Here is a 22,627-nt window from a genome sequence, read left to right on the forward strand (position 1 = left end):
GCCTCTATCATTCCCTCTGACTGGAACAGTATTCCTAAACACATTTGTAGGGTACTTTTGCTCACTTTATGTCTCTTCTCAAATGTTACCTCTTCATTGAGGTTGGCCATGCGCACTCTATATAAAATAGCTGTGTTTGTTACTATCTCTTTACTAGGTTTTATTTTTTTTCAAAGCACTTATCATTCCCCAGAATTGTATTACTTAGCTATGTGTTTGCTATCTGTGTCTCCTACTGGAATGACAGCTCTAAGAACAGTGCCAATCTGATTGCAAACAATAAATACTTGTTGAGTTAAAAAAAGAATCAACAAATTGAGATACCTACAAGGTACAGTGGTGGACAAAAGACATTGTCAACACTGTTGAGAGAAAAAGAAAAGGTTCAAGGAATAAGATAAAGATGATATCCTGCAGTGAGTATGAGGAGTCTAAGGAGATATTGTCTTAATTTTTGTATTCCAACACCTCACAAAATTCTTGGCACAGAGTATGTGCTTAAAAAAATAAATAATTTTAGAACATCCTCTTCTTCACACTGATATGCAATGAAAAATACACTTTATTTAGTGAAGAATACCCACTCTACTCATTTGGAACCACAAACGTAGGCCCAGGCTAGGAAAATAGTTCAGTGGCAGAGCACACACAAGGTCCTGGGCTCAACACCTAGCACCAAAAAATAAAATAAAAATTTAAGCCCAGAAAAAGCACAATCAGAAGACAAGAAGCAAGAGAATATATAATATTTCAACAATCTGACCATACTGCTCTCTCTCCAACATTCTACTTCATACTCCTCACTCTAGCTAAATATATCTGCTCATAAATAAAGGTATACAGAAATACATTTCCTGAGTTGTTCTTCCAAAGGTAAATATAAATACTATATGACCATTCACTCATTTGTTGAGCCATACTGTGACAGACCAAATACTTAAGAAACAAAAGTGGCAAGCCTCTTTGCTTTTGCTTAACAAAATCATCACACATTCCCTTGCATAACTGAGATTATGTGAATGCTCTTCAAAATTCACAACAACCATCAATCCTCTGCAAAGACTTAACTCATACTACTTCTATGCCTGTCCAGGAAAAGAATTGAATATTTCCCCCTCTATGCATTCACAGAACTTTGAACATATATAATATAGTATTTAAAATACATTGAATATTGTGTGTCTGCTTGTTCACATAACTGGGCTATAATTAAATAAATATGGGCTTTGGAGTCAGAAAGACTTGGTATAAAATTCTAGATTTATAACTTACTAGCTACATGTAATTTTTATACATGTGATCTCTAATTATGTAAGTAATAAATCAGAGAATTAACTGAAATATAGTAGGTCCCCCTTTATATACAAGAGATATGTCCCAAGACCCCCAGTGAATATCTGAAACTGCAGATACTTCTGAACTCAAATAATTTAATGACTTTTCTATATTAACTAAGTACTTATCACATATCATGGCCATAAATTCTGCAACTTGATGTGTGACAACAAAATTAGCACAAATTTCTTTTTCCTTCTTCAAAATTTCTGCATAAAAGATTAATCCTTTACTATATATCTTATCAACCTTAGCACATAATTTTTTTTTCTTTCCTTATTAGGTTGAGAACTTTCACTTAAAGTTAGCACTTTACAGATTCTCTTTGGTACATCCAAATTGCTAGCATCATTATCCTTTTGCTTTGGGCCCATTACTAACCAAAATAAAGGTTAGCTGAATGCAAGCATTGGAATACCATGAGTGATCAGAACTGATAACAGAGATGAATTCTACAGGGTGGTAGCATTTACAGAATGGACACTGGATAAAGGGATGATTCAATCTTGGACAGGAAGAAGTACAATGGCAGATTTCATCATCCTACACAGAATAATATAAAATTTAAAGCTTAAAAATTGCTTATTTCTGGAAATTTCTACTTAATATTTTAAATAAAACTATAGGAAATGGCTACAGATCTATCACAAAGCCTAATATTTAATGAGCACTCAAAGTTTAATTCATTCTCTCTCTCTAGACCAATTAACCTCAACTGCAGCTGATTTATACCCTAGAAGACATTTGCTAATGTCTAGACATAGCTTTTATTATCAGGACTAAGCAGATACATTGGAATATACTGAGTACAGGCCAGGGGTACTGCTAAACATTCCACAATGCAGACAACATTTCCCAGGGGGGAAAAAAAAAATTGTTCCAAATCATTAAAAGTGCAGAGGTGAGAAATCCTGTGTCAGTCTATGATAGTTATCTATTCATTTCTCATTACACAATAACTAGCAGAGCAGGTGCTCAGTGAATCTTTGTTGAATAAAAGAACAAATGAAAGGTCAAAACCCAAGATATTGCTCCTGCCTTCTAGATAATTTTTCTACACTCTAACAGCTACTAATCAAGTGAAAGAAAAGATGAAAAAAAATCCAATACAATATAAGTACTATAATAATGATTTTCATATCAGAATATTAAACAATATAACACAGAATATTAAACAATCAACTAAAAGAACACACAATAGAGAAAGTAACTTAAGTTGGAAACTGAACAATGACACTGGGTTTTTCAATCAGAGAGGACAGATTTTAGTGCATGGAAACATGCTCAGAGAAAGACCAAGTTTCATATTATCAAAGTATAGTACTACATTTAGATTTAAATGCCCCCCAAAGCTCCATGTCTTAAAGGTTTGGTCCCCAGAAAGGTACTACTGGGAAATGGTAGATTCTTTAAAAGGTGAGGACCAGTGGGAGGTCTTTAGGTAAATAAGAGTATGCCATTGAAGGGAACTATGTGACGCCCTTGCTATGTCCCCGCTGTATTTTTGCTTTAAGGTCATGAGGTAAGTAATTTTGCTCCACCACATGTTCCCACCGTGATATGCTGCCACACCACAGGCCCAAAAGCAAGGAACCAACCAATCATAGACTGGAACTTTCAAACTATGAGCCAAAACAAACCTATTCTCTATGTATTAATTATCTCAGGTATTTGTTATAATGACAGAAGTTGACTAACAGGTATTTGTTATAATGACAGAAGTTGACTAACACACATAGAATACACAATAGGGGAGAATATAGGCAGTGCCAAACTAATAAGTTAGTTGGGATGTGATTAAGAAAGGCCTCATCTGCCATGCCGAGGAGATAGACAATGAGGTGATAATATTGATCTTAAACATGTAAATGACATGATGGTGCTAAGCAAATGGCTAGAAACAAAGAACAATCTATTAACCTGAGAATTCTCCAATAATATGCCCCCAAAAGGCAATCAGAGGACTCTAATTGGAAGGTCCTTTAAAAATTTTGCAAATAACATAAAAAAGAGGGAAAAATAACAATATTCTATTTTTCTAAATGTTTTTAGAATGAAAAGAAGAACAAATTAAATTAATAAATTCCTATATAGTTTACAAAGCAAATTGTGTAAAATAATCATTTAGCAAGCCATAATTTCACAAGTTAATAATGCTATTCAATTAACCTAAAAAAATGAAAAGTAGAAAATGAAGACTTTATTGCATTCTAGTTTAATACAATGAACTCAGAGAATAGCCATGCTTTCAAAAATATAATTTCATACTTGTTTAAGAATAATTGCTTGCTTGCAGAATTTCTGTGCAATGTTCGCAACTTGCTGTATTTTGGCAGGAATAACAAAGCCAAGGGCAGAAAGCTGACGAACTTCTCTCAGAAGAATCACCAAACGATCGGAATAATGCACTTTCAATGATCCATCGCTAGGATCCAATTCCATAATTCGACTATTAGCCTCAATACTACAAAAAAAAGGAATAATCTTTTAAGTTTCATGTTCTCACTCTTGACTAATGAAATACACAATAGTTTTTACTTCTCTGTAAGTCCAGTAGTAAAGTTAAAAAAAAAAAACTTTTTAATTACAGCTTGTATGTTTGTTTTTCACACACTATCAATCCAGATTTTGGAAATAAAGTATAAAATCCAAAATATATCATCACTTTAATATTTCAAATATTAAAGTTTAAAGTCAGAAAAATCAATCCCTTAACAGTCAACTAAGACTCAAAAATGACATATCTACAATTAAAGAAAGGTTTTTATTTATTCTCTAAGGGTAACTTGTATTTTTTTTTAATGGTCTACTTTCTTCTTTAATACTTTTATTAAAGGATCAATGATAAAATAAATCTAAATAGTAAGAGTACAGACATTTAAATGTTTCATTCTTCTACCCGTTATTTCACTAAGGATTATCTTTTGATGTGGCAAATATTACTTGTGAGTACTCAAGTCATCATGGAATTGTGAAAATGATGAGTTAAATTAAACATAAGGTATTATGTTTTCATCATCTTTCTTTTAGAAGTAGATTTATATAATGCATATTCTTTCACAAATAATTAAGAAAACTTGCAAGTCTTAAAAAAGTAACATACTTTTGAAAAGCAAAGAAGAAATCTATTCCCCCTAATTAACAGCAGACGCAACAAAGTATAATACAAAGTAGATACTTATTTTTAAAATGATGAGTTAAACCAAATTTTGCTTTACACACAGAAAGCCTATCAGAAAACTATAATAGTGATTCTTTCTGTCTGTATTCAGGACTGATCTTCAAAATTAGTTTGTACAAATCAGCATTTCAAAAATGTGTTCAACAACATGCAGATGATTCCATGGGACAATACAGATTTAACACCAAAATAAAGGCAGGAGAAGAGGAGTTTCATTACCAAATAAGAAATAGTTTGAAAAAAGTTGAACAAGCTTTTCTACAGCAGATCTCAGATCCTTGGTAGGTTACCATACAGAATGGATCACCACTAGAACTATAGTAATAAAACTATGCAAATATTCCCAAATTAGTTGACTGAAACACTTTGCAGGGGGAGGGGAGGATTAAAGAAATTCTCATGTTTTAGGCTCAAATTATGAAGGGAAAAAGTTAAATTACCACCAAGTTATAACCATTATGCCCTAGAACCCTTTGGTTCCTACAATATTCCTGTAGAGTCAGAATTTTTAGAAAAGAAAAAAATTAATTCAATTTAAGAAGCACCACTAATTATCCTCTATATCGGTATAGATGAAATAAACAAAATTTTATATTGTGGATAAAGTTACTTTTATTTTTTATTTCATTTTTATTTTTAACTTTTTTGGACTACTAGGGATTGAACCCTCATGCATGTTGTATACAAGTGCTCCACAACTGAGCTACATTCCCAGCACAGAGTTACTTTAAAAAAGATGTGATCCAGAGCTGGGGTTGTGGCTCAATGGTAGAAAACTTGCCTAGCATGTGTGTGGCACTGGGTTCAATTTTCAGCACCACATAAGAATAAATAAAATAAAGGTCCATCAACAACTGAAAAAATATTTTTAAAAAAGATATGGTCAGGCATGGGGCAAGTTCCTGTGGTCCCTGTTAACCTAGGAGACTGAGACAAAAGAATTGCAAGTCCAAGGCAGCTTCATCAGTTTAGCAACAGTCTGTCTCAAAACTTAAAAATATTTTTTTTTTAAAAAAAGGGCTGGGGATGTAGCTCATTGGTTAAATATCCCTGTGTTCAATCCCCAATACCGCAAAAAAATATAATAATAAAAATTTTATTTACAGTTTAAAGACAATGTGTGTGTATGCACACAGTGCATGTGCAATATTAGTGCCAAAAGGGAAGAAAAGTATATATGAAACAATGGGGAAAAAAGGAGAGAGAAAGCTAATTCCCAAACAGGAATTTGCAATTCTAGAGAAAAGACATTAGAAGCAAATGGGAAGCAGGTGGTCAAACTAAATTATATCATCAAAATTTCCAATCTTCTAACAAAAGAAATTAAAAGAACATCAAAATTAAGAACAGGAAAAGGCTAATGGATTAACTCCATCTTGCTGTTTGAATCAATGATATATGGTTTTAGATTTTACAGTTTAGTATATTTATACTTACCACAGACCAGATCTGGAATCAGACAAACCTGACTGAATTTCCCTGGACCAATCATCAAATTGTTCTTGTTCATATAGTTTAAACTGGTCTAAGAGATCTTCAGCACTTCGATGGAAAGATCGAAATCCTGACAGGTCAGACAAAAGAGCCTCTGCAATCTTGATAGTATCATCTACCTTAAAAAGTCAAATTACAGAGATATGTATCATTTATATCCTAACAAAATTAGCATAAAATAAGGAGCTCACTTCTCTGATCTGTGATTCAGAAATCAGTTTCCCTTTCATCTGTAAACACTAAAACAAAACATTTGTCAGAGAACATAAGAATATCAATCCTAACATACTTCTGAATGATACAACCTTATAACCAAAACACAAGAGGATAGCCCATTCAAGTCAGAATTTGAAGGGTAAAATAAAGGAAAGTCAAAATATTTTTATGCTATTAGAGTATTTTTTATTTATTAGAGCATTATTTATTAGCTTTTATTAAAGGATTTAAATTATGGCATTTACCTTTCCTCCATAACTATACAAGATTATTGTAGCACTCTGGAGAGCTGACTGATAGAATCAAGCAGAATATTCCAGAAAATGAAACATCAATATATAAACTTGAATAAGTAGTACTATCAAAAATGCTAGCTTGCCAAAAACATTCATTGGAGAAGACAGCCTCTTCAACAAACAGTGCTGGGAAAACTGGAAATCCATATGTAACAGGTTGACACTGAATCCTATAGTTCAGCCTGCACAAAATTCAAGTCAAAGTGGATCAAAGACTTAAACACAGGCTGGGGATATAGCTCATTTGGTAGGCCCATGCACAAGGCCCTGGGTTCACAGGCACTAGAACAGAGACCCTGTATCTAATAGAAGAAAAAGTAGGCCCAAATCATCACCATGACTTCCTTAACAAGATTCCTAATGCAAAAGGGGTAAAATCAAAGAAAGCTTTTTCTCATCAAAACAAACAATCAATAACATGAAGAAAGAGCCAACAGAATGGAAGAAAATCTTTACCACATGCACCTCAGATAGAGCATTAATCTCCAGGATATATAAAGAACTCAAAAAACTCAACACCAAAAAAATAATAATAATAATCTAATCAATAAATGGGCTAAGGAACTGAACAGACACTTCACAGAAGAAGAAATACAATCGGTCAATATACTTATGAAAAAATGTTCAACATCAGGTTGAAGTTGTAGCTCAGTGGTAGAGCGCTTATCTAGCATGTGTGAGATTACTGGGTTTAATTCTCATCACCGCATATAAATAAATAAAATAAAGGCCCAACAACTAAAAAGTATTTTTTTTAAATGTTCAACATCACTTGCAACAAGAAAAATGCAAATTACAACTACACTGAGATTTCATCTCACTCCCATCAGAATGGCAATTATCAAGCATACAAGTTACAATAAATGTTAATGAGGATGTGGGGGAAAAGGTATACCCATACATTGCTGGTGGGAAAACAAACTGGTGCAACCATTATGGAAAGCAGTATGAAGATTCCTCAGAAAACTTGGAATAATTAGTCTCTGTGTCCTCTATTCTGTATCATTGGTCTACGAGTCTGTTTTGTTGCCAGTACCATGCTGTTTTTGTTACTATTGATCTGTAGTATAGTTTAAGGTCTGGTATAGTGATGCCACCTGCTTCACTCTTCCTGCTAAGGATTGCTTTAGTTATTCTGGGTCTCTTATTTTTCCAGATGAATGTCATGATTGCTTTTTCTATTTCTATGAGGAATGCCATTGGGATTTTGATCGGATTTTAAATCTGGATAGTGCTTTTGGTAGTATGGTCATTTTGATAATATTAATTCTGCCTATCCAAGAGCAAGGTAGATATTTCCATCTTCTAAGGTCTTCTTTGATTTCTTTCTTTAGGGCTCTGTAGTTTTCATTGTATAGATCTTTCACCTCTTTCATTGATTCCCAAGTTTTTTTTGTTTTTTTTTTTTTTTGAGGCTATTGTAAATGGGGTAGTTTTCCTCATTTCCCTCTCAGAGGATTTGTCACTGATATACAGAAGTGCCTTTGATTTATGGGTGTTGATTTTATAACCTGCTACTTTGCTGAATTCATTTACTAGTTCTAGAAGTTTTCTGGTGGAGCTTTTTGGGTCTTTAGGTATAGAATCATATTGTCAGCAAACAGTGCTAATTCAAGTTCTTCTTTTCCCATACATATCCCTTTAATTTCTTTTGTCTGTCTAATTGCTCTGGCCAGTGTACAGAATAAAGGACACAGAGTCTAACCCACAAAATTATAATCATGTCATATTAGACAAAGGCCCCAAAAACATGCATTGGAGAAAAGATAGCCTCTTCAACAAATGGTGCTGGGAAAACTGGAAATCCATATGCAACAAAATGAAATTAAGCCCCTATCTCTGACCATACACAAAATTCAACTCAAAGTGGATCAAGGACCTAGGAATTAAATCAGAGACTCTCCGTCTAATAGAAAAAAAGTAGGCCCTAATCTTCATTATATGGGATTATGCCCCAACTTCCTTAACAAGACTCCTATAGCGCAAGAATTAAAACCAAGAATCAATAAATAGGATAGGCTCAAACTAAAAAGTTTCTTCTCAGCAAAAGAAACAATCTGTGAGATGAATAGAGAGCCTACATCTTGGAAGCAAGTTTTTACCCCTCACACATGAGATAGAGCACTAATCACTAGGGTATATAAAGAACTCAAAAAGCTAAGCACCAAAAAAACAAATAACTCAATCAATAAATGGGCCAAGGACATGAACAGACACTTCTCAGAAGAGGAAATTCAATCAATCAACAAATATATGAAAAAATGCTCATCATCTCTAGAAATTAGAGAAATGCAACTCAAAACTATTCTACGATACCATCTCCCTCCAGTCAGTATGGCAGCTATTATGAAGACAAACAACAATAAGTATTAGCGAGGATATGGGGGAAAAGGCACACTCATACATTGCTGGTGGGACTGCAAATTGGTGCAACCAATATGGAAAGCAGTATGGAGATTTCCTTGGAAATCTGGGAATGGAACCACCATTTGACCTAGCTATCCCTCTTCTCAGTCTATACCCAAAGGACTTAAAAACAGCATACATACTACAGGGACACAGCTACATCAAAGTTTATAGCAGCACAATTCACAATAGCTAAACTGTGGAACCAACCTAAATGCCCTTCAGTAGATGAATGGATTAAAAAATATGGCATAAATACACAATGGAATATTACTCAGCAATAAAAGAGAGTAAAATCATGGCATTTTCAGGTAAATGGATGCAGTTGGAGAAGATAATGCTAAGTGAAGTTAGCCAATCCCAAAAAAACAAATGGCAAATATTTTCTCTGACATAAGGTGACTGAATCATAGTGGGGTAGGGAGAGGGAGCATGGGAGGAATAGACGAACTCTAGATAGGGCAGAGGGATGAGAGGGGAAGGGAGCGGGGAGGGAGTTAGCAAGGATGGTGGAATGTGATGGACAACATTATCCAAAGTACATGTATGAAGACATGAATTGATGTGAACATACTTTATATACAAACATAGATATGAAAAATTGTGTTCTATATGTGTAATAAGAATTGTGATGCATTCCACTGTCATGTATTTAGAAAATAAAAGCAATTTAAAAAGAAAGAAAACTTGGAATGAAATCACCATTTGACCCAGTTATCCCACTCCTCAGTTTATACCCAAAGGACTTAAAATCAGCATACTATAGTAATGCAGCCACATCAATGTTTATAGCAGCTCAATTCACAATAGCCAAAGTATGGAATCAACCTAGATGTCCTTCAACAGATAAATGGATAAAGAAAATGTGGTATATATACACAATGGAATACTACTCAGGCTTAAATAAAAATGAAATTATGGCATTTGCAGGTAAATGGATGGAACTGGACAATATCATGCTAAGCGAAATAAGCCAATCCCAAAAAACCAAAGACCAAATGTTTTCTCTGATATGTGGTTGCTAACTCACAATGGGGGGTGGGAGGGGGCAGGTAGAGGAACTTTGGATTAGGTAGAGCGGAATGAAGGGAGGGGAGGGGGTATCAAGGTAAGAAAGATAGTAGAATGACTCAGACATTATTACCCTATGTACATATATGATTACACAACCAGTGTGATTCTACATCATATACAATCAGAAGAATGAGAAGTTACACTCCATTTATGTATGACAAAATGCATTCTACTGTCATGTATAACTAATTAGAACAAATCTTAAAAATGAAAAAAAAAACACTCTATTAAAAAAATACTAGCTTTTATAACATTACATTAGGTCCTTTTACCCCTAATCATAGACTACTCAATTAATATTTACTATATGAGTCAAATGCAAGACACCATACAACATACTAATTAGTAGGTCTACAATAATCTAAGGACAACTTGAATAATATTCAAATACCCTCTAAACTTATAAAATGATGTCACTATAATTACTTATCACCTTTTCTTTAACTTTCAACTTAAAGTAATGTAGTAATAAATACATATTTGCAGTTAGACTACCAAAATTTTGCAATCATATTTTTTAATGCTATGTAAGGGATGCTCTTCTCTTGAATAATGTTTTAAAGACACTTGTCTGAAGCAAATGCAATTGGAATTATAAATGATTTGACAGTTGTCTCTATAGAAAGAAAGAATAGTACCATTAGAATCATCTCTGCACACTTTCAAACATTTCACATGAAAATTAGATGGATATACCATAGAAAACAGGGATTGTTATTGCTACAGTTTTAGACAGCCTACTACATGTATGCCTTAAGTTACTTCATCTTAACTAGCATTCTTCAACTTTTATTGAGACAAATACCTTCAATTCCAACTGACGAACCCAAACAATATTATTGACAACCTCTGAAAGATTTTTGCCTGAAAGTGGTCCAGATGCATCACCAGGAACTCCTCGACACCGATTCTCAAAGTCTGATCGAAAATCTATAAAAATTAAATCAAATGAATGATTACATAAGCTTAACAAATATTTCCTAAATATTTCCAATGTACCAAGCACTATGTCAAACATTGTATATAGAAAACAGTAAGAGTTGGTCCTTACACTCAAAGATCCTATCATGAATCAAGTGTAATCAACAGAAAAAGAAAATAACCTGTTAATTCAAAAAATCTGTTACTTATAACAGAAATTAATAAATTAATCTTCAGCATAAATAAAAATGTTCAGAATAGATAGTGTTAATCCTAAATGGTATACAATAAAGAAAAATGTAGTCTACAAAAATATGTTTTCAAGCAAACACTATAATCTATGGAAAACCTTTACCTTTAACCGAGTCCACAAGTCTTGCCAATAAAGTTTCTCTTTCCAACATCAATTCTTTGCTTATAGTTGGACGCTTCACCAACTCTTTATATTTCAGAAAAGCTTGAAGAAGCTAACAAAACAAAGTAAGTGTATGTTCATCCCCATTGATCAACTTAGTAAATGCAGATATCTACTAAAATGGCTTAAGGAAAACATTAAAAGTAAAATATTTCAACATTTTACCTGCTGTGGGCTATCTTGAATTTCTGAAATATAATTTTTCAATTTTCCTGCTATTTTTTGTTCTGCAGGTGCAATAATTTTTTCATATTGAGACACTGCAGCTTTCCATAAAGGCTAAACAAATTAACAATATTGTTAAATTTAATATTTTAAAAATCAACCTTTAAAAAGAACAAAAACCGAAAATTATATACATATAAACATATAAATATATATATAAAATCAACCTCAGTATATGGATTATATTGCACAGGATTCAGGCCAGTGAAAGGTTCAAATACTGGAGACAGGCATACAATTTTCTCTTCACTGGCAGGTAAAAAATAGAGAAGCTTCTCATAAATTGTTCTAACAGCCAAGACCTAAAACATAAAATATTAAAACAACAAAATTTACTTAAATCAAAAAAAAAACTGTATAAATATGTGTAAAATCTAAATATATCAGTCAATATTTCTTTAAAATAGGTTCTCTGAAATGAACGAATCTGAAACCATAATCCTGAGAATTACAACTCATCAATATCAAAGTGATGCTCAAAGACATAATTACAGCATCATACAAACATCAATCAAAGTGCTCAAGTTTGGAGAAAATGTATAAGATCTAGATATTTATAAACTCTGTTTAAGGCTCATTTAAGTGAACTTTTAAGAATCTGTTCTGAAAATAGTAGCAACTTCTAATTTTCATTATTCTGCAACAAACTGCACTTCTAATTATGAAATCAGTGTTACCAACCTTACTATTTATAGTTAACACATAGATGAAAAACAAATATTGTTGTATTTTGAGTTTAAAATATCTGCTAACAATCAAAAAGATTAAGTAAAACACTAAAATATTCCATTTGAGTTGGAAATGAGCATAGACTCAAATGTATTTTTTTTTTGCTTAAAAAAATCTTCAACAATTCTGTCTACATAGCCTAAAAGCAATAATAACTAAGTAACAGCACTTCCCCAATCAGATCATTGCTAAATATCATTTCCTAGTAAAAAGAACCAGTCTTCTTGGAAAAATGGCTAATTAATTGCAGATGTAATACAGAAAATATACAAAATGGGCTGGGCTGGAACATTTTCAGGGCCTTGAAGTTATGAATGAAATAGCAGAGCCACAGAAGCCAACTTGAAAGGGGCACTCATTGCCCAAATTAAGGGGTATTTACTGCCCAAAGATGGAATAATTTGGGAATAATTAGTGTTCTGAAACAATAAAATATTAAAAATCCATGAGTTCATGATACTACCAAAATAATTTCTTTGCTCCTATGAAACTTACCATGACACTAACCTACTACTCAATGTTTGAAAGAATGATAAATAAAAAGAAGCAAATGTCTATCCTTCCATTGCTATGCAAACTATATTTCAGGGAACTAAAAAGTTGATGGGGAAAATTCTACTTTACAGAAAAATAATAATCACTAGAAATTGCAGAAAGAGCCAGGCAAAGTGGCACATGCCTGTAATCCCAGTGACTTGAGAGGCTGAGACAGGACAACCACAAGTTCAAAACCAGACTCAGCAACTAAGCAAGGCCCTAAGTAACTCAGTGAGACCCTGTCTCTAAATAAAATATAGAAAAGTTCTGGGGATGTGACTAAGTAGTTAAGCACCCCTGGGTTCAATCCCCAGTACCAAAAAAAAAAAAAGAAGAAGAAGAAGAAGAAATAAGAAGGACGAAAAAGGAGGAGGAGGCGGAGGAGAGAGAGGAAGAAAGGAAGGAAGGAAGGGCAAAAAGAATGACTGATATAGAAAACAGCCATTTTACAACACTTCATAATTACCAAAGGATGCTAAAAACATTAAGAAGTTGATGCAGAGGATTGTAATCCATGAGGCAGATCATACCTGAACCCACAGAGTAAACTCAACCTCACTAAAAATAGAAAATCCAGACACTACATGCCTCTGGATGGAATTCATAAAAACTATACAGAACTACCTTTGAAATACTCTTGAAAAAAAATCTTTAATCAAGGCTCTTTTTTTGGTGGGGAGGGGGAGTGCTGGGGAGTGAACCTAATCAAGCCTTTATAGCTAAATTATTAGTTAGAAAAATGGGAGAATCAGAAACATGATAAATAGCACAATATAAAAACACAAATCCTAAAGATGGGAGTACTATATTGCATAACAAAACACATAGGAAAAACTATAATAAATTAAAAGAAACTCAGCACAGGTGTGCAATACATGGAGCTTGTTTTTAACCTGATTTAAATAAGCCAATTATAAAAAAAAAAAAAAAAACAATTTCTGAGCTGAGTGCAGTGGCACCCTACTATAATCCCAGCAGCTCAAGAGGCTAAGATAGGAGGATCGAAAGTTCAAAGCCAGCTTCAGCAAAATCAAGCCATTTAAGCAACTAGTGAGACCCTGTCTGTAAATAAAATGCAAAATAGGGCTGGAGATGTGGCTCAGTGGTTGAGTGCCCCTGAGTTCATTCAATCCCCAATATCCAAAATAAAACAAAATTCTGAAACAATCAGGATAAATGAACAATGACTAAATATGAAATTATATTAAGAAATTACTGTCACTTTGTTGGGTGGAATAATGGTAATTGTGCTTATATCTTATGATAGTAACATATATTTTGGCTTTAAAATATTCCAGCATAAAAAAGGGAGGTGCACACAGAAAGCAAGACAAAGATGAGATAAAGAGTGAATAATGTCAGTAATTATTCTGAATAACTGACACCTAAGCATTCATTACACTATTTTACCTTTGTGTATGTTTAAATTATTCCAAAATGAAAAACATTTAAAAAATGAACAAAGAACTATGATTTCCCGAAACAAGAGGGGGGTGAAGTCAGCCTTACAATATTCAGATAATTTCATTTTGCCTGTCCCTTGAAGGTACATAGGTAAATTCTATACTGAAACTCATAACTTATGTAATTGGCAGCTGTTGCAAACTAGAGTACCACCTATTAAAAAGGTCCATATATAAAAATAATTGCAATAGCAAAGACAATGTCTGAGAGCTTCCACAGAAAGAGAAGGGGATTATTTTCTTTACAACAAAGAACAAAATAGAATTTCACGACTAGCAATGTTCACTTGTCACACACACCCCAAAAAAAGAAAGACGTAAACTAGCACTTAGTGCCTACTGTGCACCTAATACTATGCCGTAAATTATCCCACATGAACTTTAACTCCTATCCTTTCTCAAAACTATAAATAATTTCTATCAGAGGTATAGTACTTATTAAATATAAAATACATTCACAAACAAGTAAAGACCCACTTCGTTCTTAAAGACAAAGAAACATATAATCAAATAGATACCTCTTCAAGGCGTTTGCCAAGTTTATCAAGTGTTTCTGGGAAATATTTTTCATTTTTCCATGGATGAGGAACAAAGCGCTGCCAAACCTGACCTGTTAGATGATTACAGACTATCACCCATTGTTCACAAATTGAAATACCAGCTTTCAGATTTTCTTTCACAAGATAATAAGGATCTTCCCATAGGTTCAAAGTTCCCAGCTTTTTCTGAACAAACCTTCCAAATGAACCACCTAGTAAAACATAAATCAAAATTTTAATGGAAATAAAATGCATGCTTATGACAAAATTTTAAAAATACACAAATTAACAAAGACTTTATGAAAACCACAAGAACACCCTTATACTAACACTGTCAATAACATATTGTCTAAAACACACACACATCAGTTTGCATTTCTGCATCTTTCAATGTATTGTGTACACCTTCCAAGTGCAGAGATGTATATTCAGTTTTTGCAAGGCTGCAGAGCTTACTGTATGGAAATAGTATTATATAAATAACTCCCAATTGCTATTTTCCTACTCATATTACAAATAGTATTGCAATAAATATTTTTGTACATTCACCTTTAATGTACTTATCTGTTATTCCTTAGTATAATAATAAAAAGGATTTTTTTCTTGGTCAAAAATTTAACATTGACATATAAATCAATATATTTTTACTATTTTTTCAGTTCAGTTGAAAATGTAGAATATAAATGCATAAATATTGAAGATCTATATAATTTAGTTCTATTAATGGTCAATGAATTTGACAAAAGATTTAAGTTACCAGCAATATACAAACATCTATGTAATTCTAAATGATTTGCTTTAAGAATTACTTTAAGTAGCAATTATTATATTACATTAGGAACATTTTTAAGTTGGAGTTTAAAGGAAAAAAAGAAAATAAGACAAGCTTCCAAAAGTTCATTTCTTTACTAATACCTATGATATCTAAAAGATGTAACATTCGTGACTCAGGATAAGGATCGTGTTCTGTTTGTCTCCACACATCATCTACAACATCACGAGTTGTCTCCACCAAGTCAACAACTTCCAGTAATGATAGATTGTCCAAGTTATAAAACTCCTAAAACAAAAATGTGGTAATTTTTTAACATAATCATATATGTAACTTGAGTAATACAGTCAAATGATCCCAGACTTTTTTTCAACTGCTAAAACTCGGATATTTGCCATAGGGTTTTCTCATTTTCTACCATGATAATTACTTATTTATGGAAATACCCTCCATATACATAAATTTTATGAAAGCCAAAAGATAAAATAATAAAGTCTAGTCACTATTTATACCCTTGACCTAATTTTTTTTTAATTTAGATTCATTTACTTATATTCCCAGTTCACATAGCCTTACTTTCACATGCACACTACCCATTGTAGTTCACATTTTTACTGTTATTTTTTATGTTGCATAATATTGTGGTTAACAATTAAAAATGGTATAATATTTATCATTCTATATTTTATCATTGTTTCAAAAAAAAGCTTAAAATTATTTCAAACAGACCACCAAGATGATATTATTGAAATAACAGTGGAACAAGTAGAAAATCGCTATAAAAATTTGTTTTCAAAATACACTTTTTGCAGTCAAAATTATTTATTTAATCTCTATGAAGATACATCAAGGAATAATCAATCAAATAAGCATAAAACTAAGATATTTATCATAATTCAGGTCATTTTGAAAATGTTAATTTGAGTAAAGTGAATATTATTTCAAAAGAATATATCACCTCTATGCACATAAACCTCTGAACTATATTAAGTTTTTGTTTCATGCTAAGTACCTGTAGGAAAGTAATTTTGTGTTTGAGAAGATATTTCTAGAGATAAGAATTTAACTTTTTTTGTTTTATATGATTTGTATTTCTAAGTTTTCCTCATTTTAAATACACCTCAAGTAAACTTTGTTATGTGTGAAGTATACATTTTATTCACAATCATCAAGGAGATTTTAAAACAGAAAAATAGTAAGAACTCAATCCTAAAATACTTTTATAAGAAGCCTGATATATAACTATGTATGAATCACGTACTCTTGCAATTGATTCAAATAATTCTTTAAAATAATTGGCTCTTTCTTTACTAATTTGTTTATTTCCACGATGAGCTTGTTCTATCCAAAACTGGAACTCATCACTTGGTGTAAGAATACCTATGAAAGTAAAGAAGGAAAAAGAAAGAAATTTTCAATGGAAAATGAAAATCCAGAAAATTATTTGATTCATTTGCTAATTTTGGTTATATCTAGATACATGCACATTTCCTATACGCTTGAAAATATACAAATTCTATCAGATAATAGTAGATAAATCCATTTAGAACCCAAATTTGCATGTCACATAACATTTGTTGAGTTTGTTGCTCGGAATGATTCCTGCACACTTTTGTAAACCATTCCTATCTATACAAACATTCTGCATCTTGTGTCAATGAGCTTGCTTCTCCAATGCATATTCCTAAATCTAATTCCAATACCATTCACACTCTTAAATTCCATCCAAATGAAAATAATTAAAATTTAATCAATAACTGTTTTTAATTTAATTTCAAAATATAAACAAAATAGTGTTATTTGAATTTTGACTTTAAATTTTCCAATGAACTGAATAATTTTTACTTTTCTAACCTGAAGCTGGAAGTAAATTCACTATCCTATCTGAGACTTTGAGTTTTCAAAAGCATATAGTTTATTGTACAAGCAAAATTTAAAACTGCTCCCCATATTTTAAAATAATTATTTGTATATTATGAATTTAATATTAATTGTTCATATGAATAGTAATTTATCTATAGCCACAATGAAATGACAATTAGATACCCTCAGATAAAATACATTTTAAAATAAAAGTTGAAGGTAGGTCTAATAATGCAAGGTATACAATTAGTTGGTACTCATTATTTGCATATTATATATTACAGCAGCAAAAATTTGTCTCCTGACATACCTGTTCCCAGCTGAGGTCAAACAATGTAACAGTCTACCTTCTTGCTTCCCATCTCATTCTATAAACAAATGTCCTTTTTGCAGACTATTTAACACCATATTTTTTAGATTTTTAAGATTTTGCTGATTTCATGGCTTAAAATGATCCCCAAGCATAGTGCTAAAATTCTGTCCAGTATTCCCAACCACAAGAAAGTTGTGAGGTTCCTTACAGAAAAAATATTTGTGTTAGTAAGCTTCCTTCAGGCATCTATTATAATGTTGGTCATATATATATATATATATATATATATATATATGAAAGTGTCTTCATATAGAAACACATAAAAAATAAGGTTAAATATTGCTGGACACAGAGGCACACACTTGTAATCCCAGCAACTTGGGAGACTGACACAGGAAGACCGCAAGTTCAAAGCCAGCCTCAGCAACTTAGTGAGGCCCTAAAGCAACTTAGCAAGATCCTGTCTCAATACAAAAATTTTAAAAATGGCTGGGAATGTGGCTCAGTGGTTAAGCATCCCTGGGTTAAATACCTAGTACCAAAAACAAAACAAAACCAAGAACAAGGTTAGGTATTGATCAGATGACAAACTGTTGTGACAAAAGGCCTGAAGGAACTTTATCCTCTATTTTCCCTGGAAGCAATGGCTCAGAATTCACTAATTCAGTCTTCACTGTGACTTTATAAGACATAACTACTGCAAATAATGAGAATCAACCATATTTTCTATTTTCATAAATTGCATATTGTTAAGAAATATACTTCTGTCTTCTCCACATCCATATAAATCTTTTTATTTAAATAAAGTTTATGCTAAGAGAAATTACAAAAACATGAAAAACAATCTGTAAAGAAATATGTTCATTTAGCAATGTACTAACAAAATAACCATTTTGCCCTTTCTTTGAGTAAACAGAGATGATTATATCATAGTTACTTTGATAAATAATTTATGAACATAAAACATTATATATTGTTATATACCTCTTGTATCATCTTCCTTAAGTTTCAATTTTGATAAGTCTGATCTTCGTAGAACTACACCCAACCCAGCTTCTAGTTCACTCAAAAGATTCTGAAGTTTGGGATCAAAGTTTCTGCTCCATTCCTGATCCTATAGAAAAATATATAAGAGCAACCATTGATCAAGTATTCCCAATCACATTGGCTTCCTGAAACAGAGTCTCTATTTGTCAACAAAGTTTACTTTAAAATTATAATTTAAGAAAAGATAGTTTAGCCCTAAATTTGATCTCCAGCACAGCAAAAGAAAGACTTCAATTTTAAAACTAAAATATTAACTACATTAATAGAAAATTAAATAAATGCTTGTGTTTACATACACATTTACCCAAATACATAAGTAAAAAACAATAAATAAATAGTTACATAGCTACTTTACTCACCTTTAACAACACTGGTGCAAATACATGCCGTACTGCTTGGTATAGGGAATTAATAGGAGACTCCAACATAGATGAAACAAGAATGTTAGTATGTAGATTCTCATCTGTAATTACTTCAGGTCGCAGCTTGAAAAAAACCAGCACCTTATCTTTTGTGTCACCAAAATCAATCTAAAGTGATAAACAATTGTTAAATGTTATCATCATAAAATTCAATATTTGAAAGAAATGTTGCTCTAAAATATTCTACCACATGAAAAAATAGTTACTGTAAAAATAAATATACTAAACCAATCTATTTCTGCTCCTTAAGAATACCTGAGTTTAAAAATGGATCTCCACTTACATGTGATTATATTATAAAGCTGTTATAATAGGTTGACACTATATATTGTTGACTTACACTACTAACTATTCTACTCCAGCCAGACTCAAGAATACTAAAGATCAAAGTTGGATGCCCAGGGTACACAATGATGAGTAGTGTACTTCTCTACCATCACGATAAAGTCTGTAACAGAAACGTTCATGATCTTGTCATCTGGAAAAAGCAATTTTAAAGTTTCTTTTGAAATTATATTTAATATATGATTTAATATATATAACATGTACTCAAAATTGCCAAAATAAACTTATTTATCTCCTAAAATCATCTTTGCTTTAACTAAAATATTTTCCTTAAAGAGTTTGAGCATCACACTTTTTTATTAAACTGTCATATAGTTAAGGTTATTTAAAATTGGAACCAGGTGAGTTTAATCAAAATTCACTAAAGCAATCTTATTTAAAATAGGACAGTTTATAGTAATTAGTTCATTAGCCAGGAAGAGTTTTGCCAACTCAAAAGAAGTTTTGGCATTAGATACATATTTTCAGAGTTATTCTCATTTCTTTTTCTAGGAAGAGAAGTCTATGCACTAAAAAGCTTTCAAACAAGGTTAGTGTTGTATATAAAAATTAATTTATAGATAAATTAATTTCATGCCATTTTTACCTTAATTATTACAATTTTTAATCACTGGAAAGGAACTGACATTTTACTTGTATTAATATATTTCTCAAACTCTCTTCTCTCTTGACACATGAAAATTATGTGAATTTCAAATATCAATCAGTGTTCATAAAGTTTTATTAGAAAATAGTCATACTCATTCATTTACATTGCTTACTACACAGTTTATTACATGACTGTTTTCACACTATAATGGTCGAGTCATAGTTGGAAGAAAGAACTTATAGCCTAATAAGCCTAAAATATTATCTAACCCAATACAGTAAGTTTACCATCCATGTCCTATCTCACACACTGCCCTTTAAGTGATAACTTCAACTTTCCAAATTCCAACCTAAGTCTAATGTATACATGAGACTTAAGCCATCACCATGGATTTTCTTTTTTTTTTTTTTTCTGCCCCTTGAAACCAAGCTGAGACCCAACTCAAGGCTTTGGTATTTACAGGTTTTTTTGGTTTTTTGTTTTTTTAACTTAGAACACTTTTCCCACAGAACTTACACCTGTCTACAACTCATCAAATATCACTTTAAAAGTCACTTATTCAGAGAGGTATTTCCTTCTACTTTATTTTAATGCAGTTCCCTGCCCCTCCCCCATCACTATTAAAATATCATTTTTATCTTAACAGAATGTATTAATGTATTAATAATAAAAATAACATTACATCACATATCTGTGTATTTAACCCATGGTTCATTCCAGTGTTACTCCTTGAAGTCATGACTCTGTGTTCATGGCTTTATCCCTAACACCTAAGGCTGTGTCAGACCTTGAGAAGGCACTCAATAAATATTTGTTGACATTAACTTATTACATCATGCTAATTCTCACACATAACAAAATATTCTCAAATATGACTAAAAACTGTAGTATGGTATATGACTAAAAATAGCAAGATACACTGCTAAGTTCTACCTGTATAAGCTTTAACTTAAAAAGTGATAGCTTCAACTTTCAAATCCCAAGACAAGATACATTTTCACAAACTGAAAATCTTCCCATCTTTCCCACTGCATTCCATCTGAATCTTAAAAGGCATTTACAAGAGTTGCCATGGTTTTATAATTTACTAAATACATGTTATCCTAAACCAATAGAGCCAGGCTCTGGGAGGCAGAAGCAGTGACCCTATTCTGAATTGTAGTATTAGAGAAGCAGAACAGTTAACACTTGGGATACAACCTTTGTGCCTTGCTTTCCTCAGTCATAATATAAGAATAGTTCCAATCTTATTGTCTTGTGGAGAATAAATGCAATAATACATATGAAATGCTTACAATGCCTGACGAAGAGTAAAGTGAAAATAAACATTAGTTACAATTATCTATCCTTTTTATATATTTTGTAAATCCACCAGGCCCGGCAAAACACCTTGCATATTTTAAGTTCAAAACAAATGTTTATTGAATAGAATTAAACTCAAGAATAAGATTCATAGTGAATATAGTGAATGATTCAATCAATATTTGCTGAGTGTCAAATATTCTGTTAGACCTAACGATAAGATTGAACACAAAAGGAAGGGGTTGAAAATATGTCTATGTTTTGTCAATTTTCATCTATTTGCTTAACCCCTTTCATTTTGTCAGGCAATTATCTTACATTTTTATTGGAGGTTTATGAGTTCTGATTGCAAATGTAACCATTTTTAAGCAATCCTGCCAGTAGAGGGAGCAGGGCAAAAAGTAAATCAAAACCATGTGTACATTAAAAAACAAATTTAAACTTTATCTTGGAATATATCAAATCATATTTCAAAGATTAATTCCTAACTAATTTTTCCCTCAGGCAGTGCTAACTAAGGTCAGTGCACAAATAGAAAAAAAAAAAAAAAACAGAATTTGCCTCAAAGGGGAAAACGGAAAAAAGGGAGGAGAAACACAAATCAAAATAAATAATGTGCTGTTCTTCCAGAGAGAGAGAGAGACAGAAAGAGATAGAGAAAGAAAGAGAGAGAGAGAGAGAGAGAGAGAGAGAGAGAGAAAGAAAGATAGGTACTGTGTCCAACTAAAAAAAAAAAAAAAAAATACTTAAAAAAAATAGAAAAAGCTGGAAGCCTCTAATCCTAACAGCTCAGAAGGCTGAGGCAGGAGGATGAAAAGTTCAAAGCCAGCCTCAGAAACTTATCCAGATCCCGTCTCAAAAAATAATGAGAATGTGGCTCAGCGGTTAAAGCTCCTGAATTCAATCCCTTTACCAAAACATAAATAATTTAAAATGAAATTTAGGAAGAGAGAATCAGGAGGGCAGTGAGAGGCTGCAGTCCCAGCTACTTTCAAGGATGAGACTGGAGGAACGCAAATTCCAGACAAACCTCAGCAACTGGGTAAAGGGCATGTCAAAAACAAAAGAGAGAGAGAAAGGAAGGAAGGAAACACACACACACACACATACACACACACACACACACACACTACATATATATAT

General features: G+C 32.2%; 1 protein-coding gene across 5 annotated transcripts in view; it reads right to left on the reverse strand.

Annotated features, from left to right (window-relative positions):
• Window positions 1-22,627, reverse strand: part of Dync2h1 (dynein cytoplasmic 2 heavy chain 1) — a 174,019-nt gene that overhangs the window by 150,543 nt on the left and 849 nt on the right. For all 5 annotated transcript variants that reach the window (XR_007344508.1, XR_007344509.1, XM_048795761.1 and 2 more), the window contains exons 2-12: window positions 19,186-19,356; window positions 18,764-18,893; window positions 16,865-16,983; window positions 15,747-15,891; window positions 14,811-15,043; window positions 11,731-11,865; window positions 11,504-11,617; window positions 11,279-11,390; window positions 10,808-10,932; window positions 5,954-6,129; window positions 3,604-3,799 (exon numbers count right to left, since the gene is read on the reverse strand). Coding sequence is in view for 3 of the 5 variants with exons in the window: in XM_048795761.1 (XP_048651718.1) it covers window positions 3,604-3,799; window positions 5,954-6,129; window positions 10,808-10,932; window positions 11,279-11,390; window positions 11,504-11,617; window positions 11,731-11,865; window positions 14,811-15,043; window positions 15,747-15,891; window positions 16,865-16,983; window positions 18,764-18,893; window positions 19,186-19,356 (1,656 nt within the window). In the remaining 2 variants the exon portion in view is untranslated. The remainder of the gene's footprint in view (window positions 1-3,603; window positions 3,800-5,953; window positions 6,130-10,807; window positions 10,933-11,278; window positions 11,391-11,503; window positions 11,618-11,730; window positions 11,866-14,810; window positions 15,044-15,746; window positions 15,892-16,864; window positions 16,984-18,763; window positions 18,894-19,185; window positions 19,357-22,627) is intronic.

Source organism: Marmota marmota, unplaced genomic scaffold (assembly GCF_001458135.2).
Source record: "Marmota marmota marmota unplaced genomic scaffold, marMar, whole genome shotgun sequence".
Taxonomy (NCBI): domain Eukaryota; kingdom Metazoa; phylum Chordata; class Mammalia; order Rodentia; family Sciuridae; genus Marmota; species Marmota marmota.